This window comes from Epinephelus moara, chromosome 22 (assembly GCF_006386435.1).
Source record: "Epinephelus moara isolate mb chromosome 22, YSFRI_EMoa_1.0, whole genome shotgun sequence".
Taxonomy (NCBI): domain Eukaryota; kingdom Metazoa; phylum Chordata; class Actinopteri; order Perciformes; family Serranidae; genus Epinephelus; species Epinephelus moara.
In genome coordinates, this window is record NC_065527.1 from 18,875,632 (window position 1) to 18,893,550 (window position 17,919).

Here is a 17,919-nt window from a genome sequence, read left to right on the forward strand (position 1 = left end):
TTCATGGCAAGCTTGAAATAGCCAGACACTTTGGTTCAAAGCAGCCCGTGCCTGTCTCGAGAAGTTATGCAGGTCTTCAACCTGTTCGGAGATATCTCCAACTACATTTACCCCCGCATTCCTTAAGTGTCATACACACACACTCACACACACGCAGACTCATGCACACAGCCACACACATCAGCAGAGAGCAAAATGTAGAAGTCACCCAATAGACGTCCACCTCTGACCTCTTTCCCCTGACCTTGTGTGGGCTTTCTGGCATTATGGGGGGATTTCATTAGCGCCAGTATTCCTCAATAAAACATTTCTTTCATGATTACTTTATACCAGTGCTGCAACAGCAGTGTGCAATGTGGAAATCTTTCTTTATCCTCCCAGCTGTGTCAGAGCTCTCGTATTACCCTTACTGTTACTCTCACCACAGATGTTAAATGTTGTTTAAGTGAATGAATGTTTTTTCCATCCCTGTCAGCATTTAGCCTCGCTATTAGCTGTACTTCTCGTACAATTCCCTGACCTTAAGTAAAGAGCAAGCTTAGGTTTAAGGTAAAAGCACACAGCTGGAATGTGCATGGATGCTCTGTGTGTTCTTAGATTGTTATGGAAGCAAATAGGAGTTTAACAACCACTGAATATTTAATACTGACATCTAAAATTATTGAAATTTAAACACCACAAGAATGAAAATACTTTACTTAGCGAACCATGTATCTGAATTTATTTGTTCTGAATTCATCCCTTTGAAATTAAAATATGAAATTTGTGGATTTGCAGTATTAAAAGCTTTTTTCAGTGCCCACAAATTCAGTTCCAGGTATTAAAGCTTCAGAAAATCCCTCCAAAAAAGATTGAGTTGAAAGAAGTTGCCTTAAATTTCAATTTCAGGATAGACCATTGAGTCTGAATGTAGTCGTACCAGAACACGGTCTGTCAGTCATGTGATCTAAGAAAGCAGCTTGAAAATTCAAACTCAGAAAGATAGTTTGTGCTGTTTTATTTGCAATTGATTGAACCGGATGTTGCTATTTCAGCTTGAATTTTTGCATATGAATGTGTTAACACTGAAAAAATATATATCTAAATTCAGCTTTGGAAATGGAAAATAGAGAAATTTCAAAGAGGTGACTTCAGAACAAACAAAGTCTGATACATGGTTTTTAAATAGAATAATTCAATGCAAAGAACTCAGTGGTGTTTAAATTTCAATATTTAAGATTCAGTGGCTGTTAAAATTCAAACACTTATGTCTCTCGTTTGTTTCTGTAGCTTGTGCATCGCCTAAATTGGCATTTCATATTCCATACTGTGATCGTTAAATAACACTTGATGGTAAAATAACACTGTGGAAATGTTGAGTAACAGCTAATTGAACCACCAGGCTTTCCCAACAGGCTTTGATCTGAGGTGTTGTTTAGCCTGCAGATCCTGGCAGTGACCCGACAGTCTTTGATTAATGGGTTCACGTTGGATTACCCATCATGCTTCAGTGTAGCAGGGATTAGGTTTGTCAGGAGTTGTTACGATAACCTTTGTGTGATCGGCTGGAACATGCTCCCTTAGTTTAGCTCTGCACCCGAATCCGTGTGTGTGTGTGTGTGTGTGTGCGTGTGTGTGTGCGTGTATCCCACACAGTTAGGACTAGAAAGCTGTGACACCTGATAGTTCGTCCTTACTTGGCTTCTTTGTAGTAATCAGTGAGCTTTATGAGATTGGACTGGTTTAGAAAAGTCTTTTTCAATGTGTAATTTAAAGGGCAGAGCAATTTTCTTGCATTATCCTAAAATGCAGTCACATTTAGTCAAAACTCCACCGCACAGCACATGCAAGTTCACTTTGAAACACACAATTTTGACTGTGGAGTGTGTTCATCAGGGATTTTTTTTTTCTACAGTAGCAGAGAACATAATGTTTAAGTTTGCAATGGAAAAACCCATTTCAGTTTGATGAATGCACTGGTCCTGAATATAATACCCCAGCCCCGCAGACAGGCTTAATAGACAGACAGGGTTTTGCTGCCACAGTCTGGTTCTATGACTCGACATCTTAATTTGTTTGGCATCTCCAAATGCTGCAATCCAATGATTCTCCAGTGGTTTTAGTTACCAGGGGAACGTGCTGTAGCTCCAGCCGTGCTTGTTATGGAAGGCACGGTGCCCTGTAGGGCTGCAGCGTACAATTATTTTCATAATTGATTAATCTAGTGATTATTTTCTCAAGTAATTTATTAATCATTTGGTGAAAAATCACAATTTCCCAGAGCCCAAGGTGACTTATTCAGATGCCTGACCTCCTGTCTAAAGAGATTCAATTTACTACAACTATTAATGACAACGAAAATTTGAGAGGCTGCAACCAGAGAAATTATTCATTGACAAAAGGCTTAAATGATTCAATTAAGTGTGAGCTTAAAGGTTGTTGGTTTATTTGCTTTTGTTAGCCTGACACCCATTAACCAGTAACGACGCAAAATACAAGATGCCTTTCCTTCTAGTCCAACACTACACTGATGGAGTGAGCTTTAGCACCACACTTCAAAGCACTAACTGTTATCCATTTAGATTTGGTGATATTTTAACGTTATGTGATGTAGGTCTTGGATTATATCTTGTTTTTGGTTGACTTTGCTGACACATAGCTGGCTGGCTGCAGTAACATGCGGAAACATAATGCCAGATGTCCACCTTCTCATCGGGCCGACCTTCGGGCAGACTGGAAGGTGGGCACAGTGTTTCCAGCGTTACTAGCGGTAATCACTGAATGAGCAGCACCGCTAGCGAGCGCCCACTAGGGCCAGATGGTGTGCAGTACGGTCACTGAAGAGCAGTAAAATTAACCCATAGACTGACATGTGTAACCAGTCAAAAAATATTCTCGACAGTCAACTGTTGACATCTCTACTTAAGGGTTTGCGTTCTTTCTTGTACATACTTGGCTTGCATTCGTGTTCTTCTGCAAACTATGTGGCATTACTGGATGCTTGGTAATTATCTAGATATGTACATGAAGTATGATACTTTAATTGACATTCAGGTCTGGTAAACCGCCGTCTCTATGACGTCATCACCTGTGTGATCGGATCGGTTGGTGTGCTAGTTTTCCGCTCAGTATGTTTCCCCTTTGAGTTGCTCGTTTCACTTTTAAAAAAGAGAAATTGGAGTGGAGAGATGTGTATTTTGATTTGTTATTGTTGTTAATCACATTGCTAAACAGTAAAAATCATCAGTGAGATACAATTAAGCAGTAGAGCCTTTAAAATTAAGCGCTTCAGGTGAATTCTGATCAGTGTAATCAACACAAGGTGTCCCAATCCTACATTTATCTTAACTTAATCTTTACTCTTCAGCTTTTGCCACAGGACATATGAAACGCACCCCGCTTCTTTGTATCTGTAGGTTCCTTTAAACAAATTATACCAACATGGGCTTCTTATGGGATTTAGCAGAACAGCTGTGAGACATTACAAATAGAAAGCATAATTATAGTCGTACACATAGGATTTCTGACTGAAGGATCATCTGTCCTACTAAGTACAACTGGTGATGTGGTGTGCTGTGTGGTTTCAGACTGAGGTGAGCATGTGGAGGGAGGAGGGTGTTACACCATAGACCTGTAATGAGACTCTGCAGCCATCCCCTCCAACATGGTTCCCATCAGGGGAGACTTGCACTTGTGGCAGAGATTCCAGCCCTATGGCAGATGCCTTGTCTGGATTCAATCAAATCAGCGTCTGCCTCAACATGCCCAGAAAACTAAGAATACAATACACTTTGTTTGATATTTACAAGCAGTTGGTCAAAAATGGCAGCAAAGTTTGATGAGATTAGGCTACTTCTTTGTCTGGTACGACGCAGTTTTGTCACAGCAGTTTGGCTTGAGTGTTTGAGCGCTTGACAGCATTATTTCATGCTGCGCCAAGAGACGTCAATCTACTCTGTCACTAACACTCATTCATCATTCTTATTTTTCCCCCAATTTAGTCATCATCAATTCCCCATGTGTACTGTGGTCTGTATCACTGCTGACACCCGCAAAAGCTGCTTCTTCTCTACTGACAGACTGATTTCACACTATTTCCCCCCAGACCCTCCATATCTGAAGCTGTAGTAAAACATGCTGCTTAGTCAACATTCTGCTCAGGAGGAGCACGAGAAGGCGGTGGAGGATGAAAACGTGTATTAATGACGAGTCAGCATTGCATAGGGAGTTGTATGGCAGACGTCCACACTCCTCTGAGGCCGCAGGGTCGAGCGGCCAGCTGGCTCTGCTCGCAGACTCCATATTTGTTTCAGTGTTCTCTCCTTCCACTTTGAAGACAAGGCCAAAAATTACAGTGTGCTCACCCACGATAATTTCAGAAAGCAGGTGTCCCAAACAGTAGGGCAAAGATGACTCATCGCCCGTTGCCATGGAAGTGCAGGAGCTGATGCTCCCACTTAGGGACCTTCACTTCCTGTCACATCAGGCTTTGCTGTGTCCAGATTTCCTGTCTGCCTGAGAAGGGAAGATTAGAGAGCTAACATGTTATTTCTTTCATCATGGAGCACACTGAATCATTTCTCACTATCTCACACTGTATTCGTCAGAACCATAACTCAATGATTGTGTTCAAAGATATTTTTTATTCCACTCTTGCAAAGCCTCCCCCTTTTTTAATTTTATTTTAGTAAGTAAGTACATGTTTGGCAGTGACTCTGTTGTTCTGAAGAAGCCAGTCCTCCATGAGGGGTTTCATTGTTTTATTGATTGCTCTAAATCTCTAGTTGGAAACATAATGCTTCAGCTGAAATTACCACACTGAGCTTCCCTCTCAGCTCATTCTTTCCGCACTGTATTATATCCTTCGGGGTCTTTTACCAGCTCAGCTAGTGGAGGACGATTTTTTTCATTTTCCTTTACCGAGTCTGATACGTGAACTTGTGTCGACTGATACCAAGTACTGATCACACTGATCAGCACGCTGGTCATCCAGAACACTACATTTGTCAGTTTTCTCTGCTATCTTTGTTGGTTTTGGCCCATCTTTGTGGAACTTTTCATGGCGTTGGAATTTGGTGTCTAATTTTTTCTCCTGCAGTTCCCCCTGTTTTTATGCCTCTGCGCCGGCGATAACAGTGGCCAAAGGTATTATGTTTTCAGGTTGTCCTTTTGTCCGTCTCATTCTTGAGAACCCAATATCACAAGGAGGCCTCGAGGAATTTTTCTCAAATTTGGTACAAATGTCCATTTGGACTCAAGAACGAACAGATTAGAATTTGGTAAAGTCAAAAGTCTAGGTCACTGTCAACATATCTTTGGCCGTAACTCAAGAACTTACGTTATTTACGACAAAATTTGACGTAAATATCTAATAGGATAAAATGATGAAGTGATGACATTTTATATCCAAAAGGTCAAAGGTCAGCCTCACTGTTACATAATAATGTTCTGCAAAAACACTTTTCTGGCCAGTATTTCATATCTCAGAAACTGAAGGGGAGACTTTCGGTCAGACACTGAACTGATGTGTGTGAAGCGTCCATGTTTTCACAGACAGGGATGTAAACTGTAAGTGCAACGTGACTGGTTTGCAGAGTCATACAACCACAAGGCGGTAATTGTAGTTTCTCCTCTGCTTTCTTCGGCTGTACATACTTTATAAGATCGCTGGTGTTGAAATTGGCAACACTCGTGCCACCCTTCGAATCTGTAGCCTTGCATATTGCACATGTTGCCTTTTTCCTGGTAGTACTTTCTTGTCCTGTGTAAAAGGTTGCCAAATTGCTGTTATTTTGATGGATAACACTGGAGTGTTTACTGGTAATTAAATCTTCTTCACCACTCTAATAAAGCAGTTGCAAGTGGCTGCACAGCGCAACTTGCTGTGAAGGCCACTGTTACGAAGCGGCGAAGAACAATTGATCTCCAGAAAAACTTGTAAACTTTAAGTTTATCGATAAATGACACGGCATCTGATCGGTGCATGGACTTGTGTACTCATGATACCAAATCCAGCATTTTAGGCAGTGCATGAGAGGCGTTTCCCATACTAGCATTGGTATCGGACTAACTCTACGGCTTACTGATCTTTTTAATTTTTTGAGTTCAGTGTTTGCACTGAGGATAGTACATGTATGTGTCTGTGTAGAAGTGCACACTCTGAATCCCTACAGCTGCTGCCTGGTAGCAGAAGGGTGGGTCACCTCTGTCAGCACAGGCAGGAATGCTCTGCACACTCAGCGTTTCATACAAACATGAACAGAGAGAGACTCAGTATTAGCCATATGTGAATCCAGTTAATACGCTCACATGTCATTTTTTCACAAACAGGTTGGACTTATTGCAAAAAAAACTGGCTTCATACTTAACTCACTTGTAGAGGTTCAGTAATAAGAACTGTGCTCTGTCACACATGGCATAAAATCTGTATAAATGATTAGCAGGTCTCTCACAGGAAAGTTATTTTCAAGCACATCTGTGCATAGTTTGATCAAAGGTTGTTGAATTTGTAAGGCAGGTGGTTTGATTTAAATATGTAGGCAAAGACTCATGTACAGGTTTTGTAGTTCCAGGATGGAATTCTTTCTGTTTTCAGTTTGTTTTAACTTTCCAGATCCTCGTCTTAGTCTTTTTGGACCTTAGGTGTTTTAGTTTTTCCTTGTTGCCTTTAACATTTGGGGACAAAGCATGCATGGAAGAAAGAATGTTTTCAGCCTGTGTTGCCTGCACATAAGCAATGATGAAATTTCTAACGCTGTTTCTCCGTCTTCCTTTTATGTCTTTACAGAAGAGGTCGACTACTCCAACTATGGAACCAACACAATAACTCGTAAGAAGAAGGCTGTGGTCGCCCTGCGCAATAACGACATCAACCGCAAGCGCCCACACATCCGCATCGGCATGCCGCAAGACTTCCGGCCCGTCTCCTCTATCATTGATGTGGACATCCTACCTGAATCTCATCGCCGTGTCCGACTGTATCGTCACGGCTCGGACAAACCATTGGGCTTTTACATCCGGGATGGAACCAGCGTACGGGTGACGCCACACGGGCTCGAGAAAGTCCCTGGCATCTTCATATCTCGGCTGGTGCCTGGAGGGTTGGCAGAGAGCACCGGGCTGCTGGCGGTTAATGATGAGGTGCTGGAGGTGAACGGCATTGAAGTGACTGGAAAGTCCTTAGATCAGGTGACAGATATGATGATCGCCAACAGCCACAACCTGATTGTGACGGTCAAGCCGGTGAACCAGCGCAATAATGTGGTCCGCAGCAGCAGGATCTCAGGGAGCTCAGGCCAGTCGTCTGACAGCAGCGGGTCAACTGGTTACCCGAGTTTGTCAGTGGCGTCAATGGGGGTGATGTCCTCTGGAGCACATGGGTACCAAGACGACCTGGAGAGTGACGAAGAGACGGATATAGTCATTGAGAGCAGCCTCAAGCGGCCGTCGCAGAGATCCAATGCTTCCCTGGCGTCCAGTGCATCTCGCACACACCAGCAGACACCAACAACGGCTTCAGGCCCAGCAGCACCTCCAAGCCCGCCCTCACGTCCTTCATCGGTGGTCTCCACTGCCTCCTTCCACTCCCAGCCTAGCCTTAACGGAGGGTCCCACTCCCACCACCACAGCAGCCTCAGCTACCAGCTCCACAGAGACCTGAACCTTCAGCACAACGCGCACCAACAGTCCCAGCACCGCCATCACCAAGCACAGCCTTCACATCACACCAGCAACCCAGCCCTCCGCCACAGCAACGGCAGCCTGCACAAAATCCTCAGCTCCCTGAAAACGGACCCACGACACAGTCTGGCACTGCCCAGGGGAGGGGTGGAGGAGGACGGCACCGTCATTACCCTATAATACTTACAAAACACACACACACACACACACACACACACCCAGAGACAGATACATCCCAACTGTTCAGAGACTTAAACTGGAACACCACGCCGGATAAATATGAGCACGAGTGTGTTTATCAGATACTAATTGTGTAACTTCTCTTTGTTTTATGAGATAACTGATTATTGGAAGTTACAAGCCAGGAAACACAGAAAATGTATTGTATATATTTCCTGTATTTTTTAAAGTTGTCTTTGTCTTACATCAAAAGATTTGTACGTATGTATGTAAAAAGCATCAGAACAAATAACTGTTTTTAGGCGAGTCCACTGTATCCTAGAGTTCTGAATGTGCCTACAGCCTAATATCTTTTGTTAGTGACCACTTTTATTAAGATCCTTCTCATTCTTATTACCGGGACCAACTTGGGGTTGCTTATGGATGTTTTTAAAGAGTAAATCTATATTTCTTATATTCTGATAAATGCTGTTTAGAATATGATTTTTTTTAATAGTTCTTTTATGCATTGATGATTGTGATCAAATCCTTGTATCTGTTCCAATAAATTATTCTAAGTCTGCAAACTAGAGATGGTGATGTGTGGTTCAGCAGTTGCATTGGCAGTTCCTTTACCACGGGTCAAAAGGTTGAAAGCTAAAGGTCTAGTGTGGAGGATTTAGGGGGATATTTTTGGCAGAAATTGAATAAAATAATATAAGTATGTTATCTTTGGTGTAAAATCATCCGAAAACAAGAATAAGAAGAATTGTGTTTTTGTTACCTTAGAATGAGCTGTTTATATCTACATAGTGGCATCCTCTCTGCGAAGAGAGCATCAGAAAAACACTGATTTTTTTTATGTGAAACTGCTTTATTCAGTGTTCTTTCCGGCTTAAATCATTGAGTCCATTTCTTGTGGAGAGGAAGAGAGCTCTGCGGATAATTCGGCTCCTGTTAAAAACCTCCTGAACATCTGGATCATTAGTTATCAGAGAAAAAATGTGAGCAGACAAACAAATGCAAGGCAAGCAGCCTGTCCCAATATGCCAAATAGCATTCGAGAAAAATTGATTTGTAATGACGTGAAACTACTTTAATCAGTGTTTTTAATGGTTTAAATGACAGGGCCTGTTTGTTTTTAGAGGAGAACTTTGCAGATAATTCAGCTCTCTTAAAACCTCTTAACGTCCAGAGCACACATCTGTAACATGCCTAACAGCATAAGAGAAACACTGATTTGTAACATGAAACTGTGTTATTCAGTGTTTTTACAAGTTTTAATCACCTGGTTTGTTTGTTTTGGAGATGAAGATACCTCTGCGGATAATTCGGCTCCCGGTAAAACCCTCCTGAATCACTAAAGGATTTCTAACCAGGAGAAGTTTCAGCTGGTTGCACTCCACAATCCTCACACCTAGATGCCACTTAACCCCCCTAAATCTTACACACTGTTCCTTTAACAGCAATGTTACACTGACAGATGAAAGTTTGTGATTCAGTTTGTCTTAGTTTACCTAATTTCTATATCCTGAATTTAATCACTTAGTTGCTTAGTTATGGGTGTATAAGTTACCTAAAGTTTCACTTGTATCACCAAGCTTTTGTACCAAAGAAAAGCCTTGTCTACTAAGCATACAGTAGATGCAGGTTTATCTGAAAAACACTGGCTAAACAAACACAATGTGACACTGAGATATTTCCAGGTCAGCTTGACTGGGTTTAAGGAGGAAAACTGAATAAAACCACACAGAACATTTTTTTTTTAGTGCAAGTTCCTGAGAACCATAAGTCAGAAGCTTTTCACCGCTGACAGTCAACAAAGCAAATAGTCACAGCAGAGGCTGACATCCCAATTTCTTCATCAGCAGCAGCATCTGCAGACGAGGAATGCATAACCACAAAACATGCCGTAAGGGGTGTGACTTTGGTTTCTCTTGAAATGACTGTTAGTATTATAACCATTCTACAGCTACAAGGAAAACATGAAGACACCTTAGTGCCTACAGCAAGACCACACTGTTTACTGATTATATGACTGTTTTAACATGATGAACTATTGACAGCATCGCAGAGCAGTTTTTATTGTCCTCTCAACCTCATTCCTGCAATGTAAGTCTGCAGTTTAAGTCCTGTGGGAGGCTGAAGGCAGGTTAGGTAGGACACATTGGTCAAGTTTGATCACATATAATTTGCTCTAGGCGTCAAATAATGAGGATGGCATATCTAAAGGTTGACTTCCTTTATTATCATTCAGTATATTCAGCATGGACTTGCAGCAGGCATGCAGCTTTGTCCTAGGTCAGAGGCCCTCCTTTAGCAGCAAACTCCTTCCACCTCTCTGCTAATGAATGTTTGTCTGATGTGTTTACTCGAGGTGCCACACTGCTCAAACAGCTAATAAATCAATGAAGTCCAACCAGTCTGCACCAGCAATCATCGGCAGACCCAAAAGAAACGTCCACAAAAAGTCTGTATTTGCTGTCACTGCCTTTAACACTGGCCTTCAATCATGGACAACCTGCGTATGACCCTTGAAGTCAATATCAGCAGAAGATATGCACATGCAGTTGGTCCTTGCAGTTTGAAATAGTTTTTGCACTTATGTGTGAGAGAACTCTGTCCCTCACGTGTGACACAGATGCTCGTCTTGAGATTAAAGTGTAGCCTGATTAATACTGACAAGGTCTTGTAAAAGATTAAATAAAAAACATCTTAACTAAGGAAATGTAATATTGATGTGCAAAAACAAAAGCTTACATCACTTTAATGCCACCCATTTAATTATTTAACCTGTCACCTCCCGTTAGAGGTGTTCTGGGCACGTCCCACTGGTAGGAGGCCCAGGGGCAGACAAAGGACATGCTGGAGGGATGACACATCTCAGCTGGTGAGGGATGTCTGGGGTGCTTTGCTTGACCTGCTGCCCCTGCAACCTGACCCCAGATAAGCGGATGAAAATGGATGGATGGACCTGTATTTTATATTCCAGGGTGGGGGTCACTGCAACATCTTTATCTCCAAATAAACTGAATTAACAGCTAGTCAGTTTCATTAGATATTTTATATGTTAAAAGATGTGATCAACTTTTTTGACCAGTGCCATAGTGACTGCCTCTGCATCAGACCTGTGCAGACCACTTGAGGCTAGTGCCATGCAGTAATTCTGGCTGCCATCTGCTGGCTGAGATTGCAATGACATAGCATGCCATATGAGTGTCACCATATACTGATATCTGCATTTTATAATTGATCAGATAGTAATTTTGCCAGATCAAAGTTGCTTAGAGCCGATTTTTGTTGATACATCCCAACTGCAGGTTTATATGGGAGAGATTGTAATCATCGGTGTGTGTGTGTGTGTGTGTGTGTGTGTGTGTGTGTGTGTGTGTGTTTGATTTGCTGCAGGGTTTCTAAATATGTCTTTTGCTTTTGTTATTATTTTACTTACACATGTAAGATAGTGATTAATTACAGTTTAGTAAAGTGGGTTAAAAATGAAAGGGAAAGTTTTCCAACGCTTTATTGTCATTTTGCGCTGCGCTGTTTTGACCATTACGAGCCACCGTCGGCTGAACACCTCACGTGACCCAGTCAGTTGACGAGGCAAAACACGGCAGTAGACCTGAAAGACAGGCGATATGGACTATCAACGGGTTGACAGGGTGGGCCTGCTGTCTCCCCTGGAGGAGTCCAGCGCTGAGATAAGCAGGGACAGCGGCATCGTCTCTCAGAGCGCGAGCAGTCTGTCCATGGTGAGCGAAATCCTCAGCAGCGGCACCGTGTCGCAGAGCCCCAGCTTTGGCGCAGCAGCTAACGTTAACATCTCCGAGAGCCCGAGCCTCAACGAAGCAGCAGAACCCGGGACACCCGACCAGCACCACCCGGAGCAGGACGAAGACCTGACACACACCGCCCTCAGCTACTCCTCCTACATCAGGGCGACAGCTGGAGAAGAGGTGTGTGCTCGTGGCTTTGACACGAATGTGCCACCAAGTCATGTGAAGCACTGTACGCACTGACTAGCTAAGTTACCGTTAGCTCTTTGTTAATAAAGTAGCTGTAGCTTATTACTGCGGTATACTTGGCTTCAACTAACGAGCAGTGTAGTGCTTACGTCACATCGTGACATCACATGATTGGTTTGCTGTCACTGGTTAGGGTCCACTGGGATGTGAGCAGTGGCGCGAGACGGACTCAGACACTTTATTTAAGTAGTAGTAACACCACAGGGTAGAGATACTCTGCTACAAGTAAAAGTCCTGCATTCAAAAGTTTTATCAAGTAAAAGTACATGACATTAATTTGAATGCCAAAAGTAAAAATACTCATTTAGAGTAATGTGTATTACATCACTGGGCTGTAGTTACTGATGCATTAATATGTACATCATGTTATTGTTGCAGCTGGTAGAGGTGGAGTTCATTGTGATTAAGGTGCTGATAGATAGCTTGAAAAATATCAATATTCAGTACCATTTTCTATATCATAGGGACAATTTGACATTGAAGACATACTAGTTAAAGTTTTTACTAAAAGATAATTATAAAGAGGCTATACCATGTTAATGATTAGGATAGTGGCAGAGGACAGCAGACTGACAGTAGTTAACATTAACAACAACAGAGAGCGAGAAAGCGCAGCTGGTACTGGTGGATTACAACTGTGAAAAACGATTACTGAAACTGAAAATGTATGAATAAATCAGCATCACCACTAGCTTGTGAATTTGCGACTGAGGATCTATACTCATCTTAAAGGTCCAGTGTGTAGGATTTAGTGGTATCTTCAATAAAGGTTGCATGTGTGAAACTTCTTCCATGTGCCAAGCATGTAGGAGAACTATGATGGCAAACACGAAAACACGATTGGCCCAAGCTAGAGCCAGTGTTTGGTTTGTTTGTTCTGAGCCACAACATGGTGTCTCTGTGGAGCAGGGCCTGCTCTGTATGTAGATATAAACAGCTCATTCAAAGGTAACAAAACACTATGATTCTTAGTTTCTGGTGATATAAACAAATGAAAAAATACTTATGTGCATTATATACTGTTTCTGCCCCTAAATCTGACATGCTGGACCTTTAAAAGTACAACAGTTGCCTCTGAATTGTAGCGGAGTAGAAGTATAAAGTAGCTTAAAATGGAAACACTCAAGTACAAGCACCTCAAAATTGTTCTCAAGTACAGTGCTTGAGTAAATTTACTTTCCACCACTGGATGTGGAGATATTTTATGGCAAAAGTGTCGTAATGTCATTCCAAATAAAGTCTTAAGTAAGTGTCAAGTCTTGGCTGTAAGGTCCAGAGTTAAGTCTTTTATGTCAAGTCCAACTCCTTAAGTTTTGAGTCCTGAACTAGACATTTTGTACCCTTAACCAAATGTTTACCATTTTTACGTTTTAAGCTCCAGAAAGGGGGTTTTATGAAGTTCAGTAAACCTCGATATTGTGTTCCTGTGGCACAATTACATTCAACTGTAATTATTGAGTTTAATATATAGCATATTTCCATTCATTTATGGTTAACCACAGCAGTCTTTTCAGTTGTCATTTAAATTTGATCATTTGTAGTATCATCTTTATATATCACCAGGAAAATGAAGACTCGATTCACGGTTCACAGTTTTATTTTGTGATTTGTATTTTTATGTGAGTGAAACTGTTGTAGTTGCAAGTCATTTTTGATTTCATGACGCCTAAAGTCATCAGATTCATGACTCAAGACTGACTTGCTTGAGTCTGAGTCATGTGACGCAAGTCCACACCTCTGTTTTTTGGTTCACAACTATAAGCCCTACATTCAAATAAAACTGATGTAGAACTTTTGCTTAGCAAGACAGTTGTGTTTATTTGTAGGAACTGACTATGTTTTCTCACACTTTATCTTTATGACGGGCGACTGACCGGGTAACTGTCACTCCTGAGTTGATGTTAACTGGAAATGCGTGATACCAGGCAATTTACAAAGAAGCTGAGCTAGCTAGCTGACTCTGTAGGAAGACAAAGGCCCCTGTGTTTTGGCCCCGTGGTCCTTGCTCACTCAATTTAAAGACATTTTATTGAATTCCAGCTGTGACTAGCATGTGGGACTATTTGAAGTGCACAGAGACGGCCACATAAGGCAGGCTTAGGTCATTGGTAAATCTTCACAGCCTTTTTCTGTTAATGATTTCTCCTCCAGATCCTGTGCTTGGACAAGAGCTTGGAAGAAATGCTGACAAGAGTAGATGAGTTTGTTGGAATGCTGGATATGGTAAGCTAAGTCAGGCTATGACCCTGTAAAATTTAATGAATGCACTGTATGTACATTTTTACTGAATAAAATGCATATTTGTCTCTCACACCCTTTTGTGTTTTTTTTCCTCCAGATCCGTAATGATACCTCCCAGATCGTGAATGAAAACCTACCTCAAATCCAGCAGAAGTCTGATGAAATGAGACAAATATACAGAAGAATTGACAAGTTAGAGGTAAGTGGTCATTTTATTTTTGCAGGGCTGAAGATATTAATACTACTCTCTTCAAGATATTAAGTTGGATATTTTTTTAATGCACACTTGATTGAGGGAATGGAATCATGTGACCAAAACAGACTAAAAACTACAGTAACAAGGATTTTCAAAATAATATAATATGAAACCTGTGATGTTTCGTCATATGAACAGGATTTTGTGTGTTTTTATTTATAATTACAGCAGCAGAAACTGAGAGATTATAACAGGCTGACCATTTCCCTTTTCAATAATGGAAGTAAACACCGGTCCAGGAGCGCAGTTTGTTCCTGTTTTCAAATACAATTACTGTTTCACAGTCACCAAGTGACTAACGAAGATAAAATCCAAAACACAAACATTTATTCAGTTCAATCAGTTATTCCAAACTTCTTTCTGCATTCACTCATCTGCCTCCTTTTTCAAAAACAGCGCATTAATTAATCGCACACGTTTATGAAACCTTTAGTATCTTCAGCTTGTTTTGTATTTATTTATTATTTACATATAGCTTTAATGGCTGAGAGAGTCAGGGCAGATGCCTTTTATTGCATATGAGTGTACAGTTTTCTTCTGAATGTATATGACGATAAACTACAGAAACTCTACTGGTCTGGTTAGCATGGAAGGGTGTAGCAGGCCTGTCATGATGATGACTACTCTTGGTGGTAGGTATATTGTCCCGGAAATAGTTGATATAATAATAAATGATAAACAACGTTATTTTCATTTTAAGACCATTTTATTTTATGCCAATATCATAGCATAATAATGCAAGTACACCCTTTCAGAGAGCAATGAACTTTTGATTCTTAAAGGTGTTGTATGTAATTCTGGAGAAAGATAAGCCACTTTTACACTGCCAGATTTTCGGCGGATGTTGGGCCGTTTTGCCACTGTAAAGATGAGCAACTGGGGAGACAAGGAATTGCGCACCCTCCTTGCCCTCGCAAACGAAGAGGCCATTAACCGTCAGATGACGGGGACGGTGAAGGACGGGCCGACTTATGAGAGAATCGCCGAAGGACTGACCAGCCGTGGCTTCCCTCCCACGTCACTGTTTACGTCACACGCTGAGCTACACGTTTTGTTACTTGCCCCGAAAAAGGCGCATTCTGTATAAACAAAAGTAGGCAGGCGGCATTTTGCTGCACTCCCCAATTTTGTTTTTATACTGCCAATGCTGAACGAAGACTGATTGGGCTTTCCTACAATTCCTGTTTAAAAAGGGATTTAATTGTTGATTCTTGCTCCCAGGTTGTCAAATACTGACATTTTGTGTTGTACCGAGCCAAATCACTAACCCAAAATGATACTCAGCGATGAACCATCTTTCTCCAGAGTGACATACAGCGCTTTTAAGAATATTTAGACTGAAGGACGGAAGCAGTGGGACCAGCAAATTTAAACGTGTCTCAGCATAGTTTTCCTCTGTTTATTCGGCATGGCACTCTGAAAAAATGCTTGCGCACTGCGTCCTAGTAGAAAAATCCCTTTTGTGTTTTTTCTGGTTTTCTGGTTTCTGGTGACTCAAATGTTGGTGACATTCTCATGTAAACAGACATGCAGGTAAACACAGGGCATTATCGTACAATATATAGACATGACCTCGATGATTTTTGCTCAGTAAGTCGATAACGTAATAATTGTGTCAGGCAAAAGGAAGATCCCAAACTTTGGAACAGATTCTAATCACAGGTGGATACGCAAATTATTTTTCAATAGTGTTAACACTACAAGATAAGGCACTTGGTCTTGGTGGAAGTCTGCGCTCTCCAAGAGCCTTTCTATTTTCAAGTGAAGTTTGTCTCACATAATGTTGCAAAGAATCTAAATTTTATCTGCTATATTATTTTGATGTGCCTGCAGGCCTTTGTTAAGATGGTGGGAGCCAACGTCAGTGCGATGGAGGAGCAGGTCACACAGGCAGAGGGAGAACTAGGAACACTACCTGGTGCTTTCAAGAAGATCCTCCGCACGATGACTGTCCCAGGCTTTTTAAATGTGAGAGCTTATTCGTGTACATGTGGATTTGTAGTTCGACATAGTCAGTTTGCTTGCTCAGTACTCATAACAGCAGTTGTTGTGATTCTCTTACAGGCAGTGCTTTTTAATAATTAGGATTCCTTTTGTGTTTGTTCACTCCAGAAACCGGCCAGCCCAAGAAGACCAGCACCACATCAGCGTCAAGAGGTCCCCAGCGTTTTCCGGACAGACGATTATTTCACATCACAGCCAGAGCAGTGACACGCTAGAACTTTTAACACATCACTCGGTTCTAACCTCAGAGGCCTGTTGGGTGAAACTGTAGAGACTACTTTTACTGCCATCCATTGCAAGAGGATCTATTGGTGCAGCGGCCTCACCAAAGCAATAGTAGCCTTTCTGAGCAAGTCACTGGAAGTCAAGCGCAGGAAAACATTCTTCATTTTTGAGTGTCATTTTCCTGGCGGCAGCAACAAGCACTGAACTGTAGCAAACATGATTTTAAAAGTGCCTAAATTGGTCGTATCTCTGTCAGTCTTATTTTCACTATTTGTGAAGAAAACAGTGTCAGATGTTGGATATGTGACACATCAGGAGGACAAAGTCATCTCACTCGCCAATAGGACGCTGTAAAGAAGGTACAATAGGAGGAGCTGTAAAGATCTGTAAAGGTGTATTACGTGAAGAATTGACCCATCTTTTTTATAAGTGACATTCCTGTTACTGGTGTTTGTAAAGACCTGCACGCTGTTACGAATTAATCTGTGTCTCCAATGTCTCATCACTCTCCCCGAGCAATATTGATCTCGTCCAGTTAAGCATTTAATGTCTTCCATTTCAAAATATTCACTTTATTGCTAGCTTGACGTTACTGGCTACAAATGACAGTTGCCTCGTTGATATGGGGCTAAATCTTTGATAGCACCTTTTCAATAAAAGCACACTATAGATGAAATGTTAGTCGATTTTGAAAGTTTGGGGGGTGGAGCTGTTTGTGATGATAACCAGAGGAGGCTTGGATCTCGTCCTTGGGAGACAAGTGTACTTTATAGATGTAACTTGACCCTTACCCATCAAACAAGGTTTAATCGATAATGGTTACAGCTATGATTTATTATTTGATTCATTATTTGCCAAAACAGGAATAAAAATGTTTCATTTACAGGTTGATATTGGTTTGTGTTTTTTAAATAATCATTAAAGCTTTATTTGAGACAAGTTATTTGTTGCATGACCCATCATTAGTTCTTTACACCCTTTAAGTATGATGTTTTTTAGTTACAGCTTACCTACCCTAAAAGTCCAGTCAGTAAGATATAGGGGGATTTAGTGACATCTAGTGGTGAGGAATGCATATTGCAACCAGCTGAAACTTCTGGTTAGAATTCCTCCAGTGTTCATTGTTCAGGAATTGTTTACCGGCGCTGAAACATAGCACCTGCTAATCTGTGTTCACCTTTTTCTCAAGACACTCAGCAGGTTTTTACTTCTAGCCGATTTATCCACAGAGGTCTCTTCCTCTCCAAACAAATGGACCTGGTGATTTTGACTGGTAAAACACTGAATAAAGCAGTTTTGTGTTAAAACATCAAAGGTTTTCTCATGCTTACAAGGTGGCCGACGCAA

The 17,919-nt window shown here is 41.4% G+C and overlaps 2 protein-coding genes across 2 annotated transcripts in view; both read left to right on the forward strand.

Annotated features, from left to right (window-relative positions):
• The window catches only part of pard6gb (par-6 family cell polarity regulator gamma b), a 42,565-nt gene extending 34,160 nt beyond the window's left edge, over nt 1–8,405 (forward strand). The window contains exon 3 of the mRNA XM_050034954.1: nt 6,767–8,405. Coding sequence (XP_049890911.1) covers nt 6,767–7,839 — 1,073 coding nt within the window. The 3' untranslated portion in view covers nt 7,840–8,405. The remainder of the gene's footprint in view (nt 1–6,766) is intronic.
• Nucleotides 8,406–11,401: 2,996 nt separating this feature from the next.
• Nucleotides 11,402–17,511, forward strand: bloc1s4 (biogenesis of lysosomal organelles complex-1, subunit 4, cappuccino). The gene is made up of 5 exons (XM_050035148.1): nt 11,402–11,777; nt 13,998–14,069; nt 14,185–14,286; nt 16,177–16,311; nt 16,456–17,511. Exons 1-5 carry the CDS (start codon nt 11,460–11,462, stop codon nt 16,552–16,554), a joined length of 726 nt encoding a protein of 241 aa, XP_049891105.1. The 5' UTR covers nt 11,402–11,459; the 3' UTR covers nt 16,555–17,511.
• The last annotated feature ends 408 nt before the right edge of the window (nt 17,512–17,919 follow it).

Coding starts and splice junctions, on each gene's coding strand:
- bloc1s4 (XM_050035148.1), top strand. CDS start 11,460: ATGGACTATCAACGGGTTGACAGGGTGGGCCTGCTGTCTCCCCTGGAG. Junction 14,070..14,184: donor TTGTTGGAATGCTGGATATG/GTAAGCTAAGTC, acceptor TTTTTCCTCCAG/ATCCGTAATGATACCTCCCA. Junction 16,312..16,455: donor CTGTCCCAGGCTTTTTAAAT/GTGAGAGCTTAT, acceptor TGTTCACTCCAG/AAACCGGCCAGCCCAAGAAG.